Source organism: Loxodonta africana, chromosome 5 (assembly GCF_030014295.1).
Source record: "Loxodonta africana isolate mLoxAfr1 chromosome 5, mLoxAfr1.hap2, whole genome shotgun sequence".
In the NCBI taxonomy this organism is placed as follows: domain Eukaryota; kingdom Metazoa; phylum Chordata; class Mammalia; order Proboscidea; family Elephantidae; genus Loxodonta; species Loxodonta africana.
The window spans coordinates 159,554,071-159,561,777 of NC_087346.1; the positions used below are offsets into that span (position 1 = coordinate 159,554,071).

The window sequence follows — 7,707 nt, forward strand, 5'->3', positions numbered from 1 at the left end:
GGGGCCTCTCGAAACTTGCATCTGAGCTACCACCTTCTTTTTTGGATCCTCCGGGACAAAGCCCACCCCACCCTGAGGGGTATGGCCCACCAAGGCCTCCTCTTTCCCAACAGCTAACTCCTCGTTCTCCAAAACCCAAGACACCTCCTCCAGAAAGTTCTCCTGACAACACTGCTCCCAGGCTGGGGAAGGGCCCTCACAAACAGCATCCCATTCAGTGGACACTGCACCCATCTCAGCACCCTGAAGCCAGCCCCCTCCTTCAGCACGCAGTAGAAGGTCCCTACAGACAAGGGCTCATGTGGCTGAGAACGGGGCATAGGTAAGGGGACCTTTCCTGCAAAATGTTACCCCCTCCTTGGTGCCTCAGGTCAGTGGGCATTTTTAGGCCTCCATGCCCAGGAGGGACCTTCACCAGAGAGCACTCTCTACCGCCCTTGCTTGCACCTCTCCAATGACAGCCATGGCCCTTCCTTCCCCCAAACACACCCAGGCATGGGATTTGCACAGGGTTCCTGGAGGCTCGGCTCCGAGAGCATCTGCCTTCGAAGTTCCATCTTCTGGAATGTTTGCGTTCTGGCCTGGCCCCGACTGACTCCCTCCTGCAGGCTCGGCTGGTGCCAAGAGTGTACCCAGCTGCACACTGGCGTCTCAGCTAAGATGGCAGCTCTCTCCTCCATGAGGCTGCTAACCTAAGAGGAAAGCACCAGGCTACCGGCTAAATGAGGCTCCCATGGAGGCTCAGCAAGGAAAGCAGCAGCCCCCAAACCTCGGACCCTTCATTGGGGCGCTTCACATCATCACTGGGGGAGTGCCCCAACCCTTGCCCACCACACCCTCATGGGCACCCGGGGCAGATTTCATCTAGCTGCCGGGGTGGCAGCCCCCTCCTTCCCTTGCTCCCACACGCAGGAGGTGGGGAGGGGAGCTGTCGGGATCATAGGAGCACCTACAGACTGCTGGAGCGAGGCATCAGGCCTGGGAACTCCAACTGATCCCCTTGGGCCTGCCACCCTCTCCCTAGGGGTCTGTCTCCCCCAGACCTCAGGCTACCTAGAGGTAGGGACCACCCCCAGCGCCTAGCTTAGGCTGGGGAGTTACGGTGCATGTGCGAGGGGCGCAGGACGGGGGTGACCAGAGGTTACCCCAACAGCCGCTCTCCCCTGCATCCGCAGGAGTGAGACACCCACACACAACTGCCCGCTCTCCCCCCCCCGCCCGCTCAGTAAGAGGTGTTTGTCAGAGACGCTGATTTTGTCCATTTCCCCCACCCTTTAAAACAGGAGCCACGGAGCCTGAGAAATAAACTTCACATGCTGCCGACACGGACGCAGGTTTCGATAGCAGCCCAGGGGTTCTGTGGGCACTACCGTTATGATTCGCTCCCGCAACGCGGGGACTGGCAGACTAGGGAACTGAGACCGCGAGCGGGGAGGCGGCGGGTCCAAGAGCCCCCAGGGCGATGCGACCAGGTTCTGGGCTTGGCCGGCCACGCCGCGCGCACCCGGGCCGCGCCGCGTCTTCGCGATCGGTTGCGAGAGGTTAGCTCTCCAATCAGGTCGCGGACACGGGCCGGCCGTGCTGCGCACACGAGTGTGTGCGCGCCCCCGCGCGCGTGTGCGTGTGCCAGGGGGAGGTGTAGGAGGCGCCAGTCTTAGAAAGAGCCAGCTTCTGGAACTCACCGCTCAGGCTAGTCCCGCAGGCTGCAGTCGGCCCTGGAGGGGGCGCCCTCGCCGAGCGCGCGCTCCGCGCCGCCGCTCGGCCTGGTCCCGGCGCGCGGGCAGGGACGCAAGGCGGCCGTGGGCTCGGCTGCGGGCCCGCTGTCCCCGGGCGGGCGGCGCGGCCCCTGCCCTCCCGCGCGCCGGCCTGCCCTGGGCCGCCCCCTCCCGCCCGCCCGCCCGCGCGCCCCGCCCCACGCCCGCCCCGCTGCGCAACTCGCCCCAAGTTGGAAGCCGAGCCCGGGCGCTGCACTCGAGCCGAGCGCACAGCGGCGGCGGAGGAGGCCAGCAAGGCGGCGGCGGCGGCGGCGCAGCAGCGGCAAGCGAAGCCGAACGGGCGAGTGGCGGCCCCACGGCCAAGTGCGGACCGCGGGGGGCGCCCGGGAGGCGGAGGCAGAGGCTGCGGGTGGCAGCGCCCAGCCCAGGAAAGTAAAGTTGAAGCCGGAGGCTGCGCGCGGGGGCCGGCAGGAGCAGCACCCCGCGCCCGGGTGCTCCGAGCCCTAACCGGCCGGATGGGAGGCGGAGAGCCCGGGCCGCCGCCTGCAGCCAGCGCCCTGGACGGGCCCCGGGGCCGCGCGGAGGCTCGGGCGCGCCCAGTCGGGCGCCGTGTCGCCGGGGGCTCGCGGCCGGGGCGCTCCCCGTGAGCTGGCCGAGGGCGGGGCCACCGGGGGAACCGGGACCTGCCCCCCGCGCCGCCGCGTCGCCGCTCGCTCGCTCGCTCCGGGCGCCTCCTGCTTGGCACTTACGCGCGCGGCAGCGGCGGGGAGCCCGGCAGCCACGCTCCCCGGCGCGCCGCCCGCCGCCCGCCGCGCCGCCACGGCCGAGGGCCAGCTGCGGGACGCCGCGGTCCCCGGTGGGCGCGCCCGAGCTGCCGGCGGCGATGCGGGCGCCAAGCCGGGCTGCGGGGCGCCGGAGCTGCCACGGCGGCTTCCAGGATACGGGAGGGCGCGCATAGCTCACAGGAGGACCATGGCGTCCCCGGCGCTGGCGGCGGCGCTGGCAGTGGCGGCGGCGGCGGGCCCCAACGCGAGCAGCGCCGGCGACAGAGGCGGGGGCGCCAACGGCTCGGGCGGCGCGTGGGGGCCGCCGCCTGGCCAGTACTCGGCGGGCGCCGTGGCAGGGTTGGCGGCCGTGGTGGGCTTCCTCATCGTCTTCACCGTGGTGGGCAACGTGCTGGTGGTGATCGCCGTGCTGACAAGCCGGGCGCTGCGCGCACCACAGAACCTCTTCCTGGTGTCGCTGGCCTCAGCCGACATCCTGGTGGCCACGCTGGTCATGCCCTTCTCGCTGGCCAATGAGCTTATGGCCTATTGGTACTTCGGGCAGGTGTGGTGCGGCGTGTACCTGGCGCTCGACGTGCTCTTCTGCACTTCGTCTATCGTGCACCTGTGCGCCATCAGCCTGGACCGGTACTGGTCCGTCACGCAGGCAGTCGAGTACAACCTGAAGCGCACGCCGCGCCGTGTCAAGGCCACCATCGTGGCCGTGTGGCTCATCTCGGCTGTTATCTCCTTCCCGCCGCTTGTCTCGCTCTACCGGCAGCCCGATGGCGCCGCCTACCCGCAGTGCGGCCTCAACGACGAGACCTGGTACATCCTGTCCTCGTGCATCGGCTCCTTCTTCGCGCCCTGCCTCATCATGGGCCTGGTCTACGCGCGCATCTACCGCGTGGCCAAGCTGCGCACGCGCACGCTCAGCGAGAAGCGCGCGCCCGGCGGCCCCGACGGCGCGTCCCCGACCACGGAGAACGGGCTGGGCGCGGCGGCGGGCGAGAACGGCCACTGCGCGCCCCCGCCCCGGCGAGCGCGCGCCGACGTGGAGCCGGACGAGAGCAGCGAGGCGGCCGAACGGCGGCGGCGGCGGGGCGCCCTGCGGCTCGGTGGTCCGCGGCGCGGCGCCGAGGGCGCGGACGGGCCTGGGCCCGGGGCGGCAGCCACGGGGGAGCCCGGCACGCTGTCGGCCGCGCGGTCCCCGGGCCCCGGCGGGCGTCTGTCGCGCGCTAGCTCGCGCTCCGTCGAGTTCTTTCTGTCGCGCCGGCGCCGGGCGCGCAGCAGCGTGTGTCGCCGCAAGGTGGCCCAGGCGCGCGAGAAGCGCTTCACCTTCGTGCTGGCAGTGGTCATGGGCGTGTTTGTGCTCTGCTGGTTCCCCTTCTTCTTCAGCTACAGCCTGTATGGCATCTGCCGAGAGGCTTGCCAGGTGCCCGACCCGCTCTTCAAATTCTTCTTCTGGATCGGCTACTGCAACAGCTCGCTCAACCCGGTCATCTACACCGTCTTCAACCAGGACTTCCGCCGCTCCTTCAAGCACATTCTCTTCCGACGGAGGAGAAGGGGCTTCAGGCAGTGACCGACGCGCCCCGCCGCGACCAGGGACCCTGGACGGCTGCGACCTCAGGCCGGGCGCCGGCCCTTGTGTCAGCGCGTAGAGGCGGGGGACAGCCGCAGACTGCTTCCTGCCCTTCGAAGTTGGGGGCAGAGTCTCCAGAGACCCAGGGGTGCAGGAATTGGGGCCTTCGGCCGGTGCAAAGGGCAGGAGCGTCGTGCAAGGAGCGACAGTGGGGCCTACGGGGAGGGGGGAGGAGAAGGGGAGACCCCCTTGCCTTCCCACCTCAGCAAGGGGCTGATTAGATCGGCTCCGGGGGGCCCTGCTGAGAGTGGCCAGGAGATCAGTGTTTTAGATTGCACTAGCAGACGCAGCCTCTCGAGGGATAAGGACCCCCCTCCACACACACACACACACACACACACACACACACACACACCATCCAGTATCCATATCTGAGCAAGGGCTGACTCCCCCAGGACAGAGCCCTCAGCGGCTGCCTCAGGGCAGGGCAAAGGCGGTCCTGACAATCTTTGGTTACTGAAAGTCTTTCAACGTTTGCCAAAAACGACAGCCAAAACAACCAAACTATTTTCTAAATAAACCTTTGTAATCTTAAGTGCTGGCTGCTCCGTCTGTCCTTAAGCTGGCGGTTGGGGGCGCCAAGCTGCTAGGGCCCGCCGCCCCTCTTGCATGGTGAGGAGGGGGCCTCTTTTTAAAGGGAAATATTTTTTATACATACAGTGTATATATTTGAAATGCAGATACAAAATATATATTTAAGATGCTTGTGCCTTAACAGTATGAAGCGCAAAAAAAAAAAAAAAAGAACCCCTAGTCGCCTCCAAACTCAGCGCCTGGAGGCTTGTCTTCCCTGCTGTTCGGCCCTGCCCCCACTCCCCTGCCCCCCCCTCCCCCAGCATCCAGTGGCCATTCTGGCCTGGCAGTGGCCTCGCAGGACCCCAGGCCCACTGGAGGGAGCCAGGGCTCCCCCGTCCAGGGCTCCAAGTTCCACCTGGAAGCTTTGGGCCGACAGCTCCTGGGTCTCTTGGGTAGCTCTGGGCCTGCCTCTGGAAGAGGGAGTTGTGTGAACCTGCCAGGAGAAATAGGCCCTGCCCACAGGTGGAGGGGGGTCAAAGTCAGCCATCAGACCCCTATTCCAGGCAAGAGGTCTTCTCATTAGCCTGGCGAGGAGGAAGGTGTCATGTAATCACCAGCAATTTCTTACCTGTTTCTGAACCCAACAAGGGTCCTTGAGGCCCCAAGGTAATGGTGGGCAAGCCAGCAGGGGCTGGGGAGGGGGCTCTGAGCCTTGGCACCCCCAACTACAGCCCCACCCTCCACTGAGGCTGGAGGAGGGGGTTCCAGGAGACAAGAGCCCCCTGGGCCTCCTGGGGACTTCGCCGTCCTGGGGTCAGGACCCCACAGCCTTCTCTGCACCTCACCTCCAAGACCCAGGAAGCTCCTGGGGTAGCTGGGGTGGGGGTGGGACAGAAGCAGGACCTGGGTTTTAGGGGGGATGGAGGCCCCCGTACACATAAGCCTGGTGGGCTGGAGGATGGCTCCCGCTGGCGACAGCTGCCTGTAACCATCCAACCCCCTCTCCTCCCTCTTTGGTCCTTCAAGGCTTCTCTGTGTGTACTGAGCCCCTGCTCCCTATCTGTCCTGGGGAGGAATCAACCCTGGGGCCTGCCTTCCACCCCACCCCCTTTTCCTGTGTCAGAAACCAGAGAAGGCCCCTGTCCTGGGCTGACTTGGCAGGGCTGCCCTTGGAGCAGCTGCCTGGCTTCATCACCCCTAATTATGGGTCCTCCAGATACTCCAACTTATAGAGGGACTCCGGTTTCCAAGAGTTTTCCTGGACTGTGTTCACAGCTAACTCTGTGGGTACACTCACACCTACTGTGTGTTAGGCTCAGAGACAGATGGGGAGACCGAGGCCCAGGAAGTACAGGGAGGGCGGTGGAAACGGGGGAGGAGGGCATGTTGGCCTTCTTCCCATGCTCCGACGAGCCCCAGTGTCCTACAAAGTCTGTGGTCCAACCTGCCAGCCCAGTGGGGGCTCACAGAAGGTAGCCCTACTGCAGAGATGGCACACTCACTCTGTACTGATCACAGGGGGCCAGTGGCCCAGGGAAGCTCCGAGGGCAGCCCAGGGACCCTGCAAGGAAATGCCTGTGCCTTTACTAAAAAGATCCCCCAGAGTTCTGGAATTACCATTCCAGGCCTGTATCTTAACCATGTTTGCAGGGATGTCAAAGCTGCTGGCAAGATGGGGGGCCTAGATCTCCATTTGGAAGGTCACTGAGGGCCAGTACTCAGGGCCCCATCCAGACCAGGACCCCCGATCTAAGAGGAGTTAGGTTTTGAGCCCAGGGCTGTTACGAATAGCATGGGCGAGATGGGAAGGCTCAGAGAACCAAAACCCAAACTTGTCATCGGGTCTGTTCCAACAAGGGCGACTGCACACGTGAGAGCAGAGCTGCTCCATGTGGTTTTCTTGGTTGTAATCTTAATGGAAGCAGATCACCAGGATTTTCTTCCTCGGTGCCTCCTTTGGGTTTGAACTGGCAACCTTTAAGTTAGTAGTTGATTGCAAACTATTTATGCCACCCAGGGACCTCGGAAGGCTCAGAGAGGTGAGCACATCTGCCCAGGGCCACACAGCTGGTGATGGGACTCAGGACTGGCCCAGGCCTCCTCCCTCCGAATTCAGCCGTCCAGCAGCTACCAACCTTACTGTCTCACAGGGGGCAGAGGAGTGGGAGGAGCACAGGTGCGGGGCTGGGAAGGTGCAGATGTGTTTTAGGACATCCTTATGGGGGTGGCCCTCTGTTCAAGTGTGGAGGAGGGGCTAGGAGACCACCCGTGGCCCAGGGTGGCTCCTTTGGTGTAGCTGGGGGTAGGGGAGGGGCAGCTTGGTCAGTTTCTGCAGAAGGAAGCGCACAGCCCGGAACCAGAGGGACGCTCGTTCCTGCTTACTTATGGTGGCTGTGTGACCACCAGCGGGCCCCCCCCGAGCTTCAGGGCCTCCTGGGTGCAAGGGGGTCCTGAGTCCCCCCACCCATGAAGCCCTTGAGTACACAACAGGAGCATATATTCTGGAGTGAGGTCCCCAGAAGAATGTCAGTAACCCCACTCCCCTTCCGTCCCTAAGGCCGGGAACTGTACCTCCCTGGGCTGTGCCAGCCGTATCCACCCTACTTGATACCCTGTTCAGCCGACAGATGCCCCTGCTTCATCTTAAATGCTGCCTGCAGGGACTTTCTTCTCAGTGACAAACAGAGGCAGAAAGCTGGCTTCCACCCCTGTTCTGTCTGCCTGGGGGGAAAAGGAGCTCACCTGACTCAGAGGATGAGGTGGGGGTGCTGGCACCCTCCTGGGGGGCCCTGAGCACCACTGCTTCCATGTGCTGGTCCTGTGTTATGTCCAGGCCAGGAACCACCCTTCTGGCCCTTGCTCTGGCAGGACAGAGTAGGGCTCCAAACCTTGACCACTCGCCCGTGTCCACCCCGCCAGTCAAGCGTGGCAGGCTGCTCATTTGTGTGATGGTACTCTTCTCTCGTGGACAAAGCCTAAAGATCCTCATCTCCCATCTTTACAGCCACCCCACAGAGGTGACCGTCCGGCCCAGGACCCACAGAAGCAAAGCTGGGGCTGGAAACAT

General features: G+C 64.4%; 1 protein-coding gene across 1 annotated transcript; it reads left to right on the forward strand.

Moving 5' to 3' along the window:
* The first annotated feature begins 2,687 nt into the window (after nucleotides 1-2,687).
* On the forward strand, nucleotides 2,688-4,064 carry ADRA2C (adrenoceptor alpha 2C). The gene has a single exon (XM_010591450.2). It carries the CDS (start codon nucleotides 2,688-2,690, stop codon nucleotides 4,062-4,064), a length of 1,377 nt encoding a protein of 458 aa, XP_010589752.2.
* Nucleotides 4,065-7,707: the final 3,643 nt, after the last annotated feature.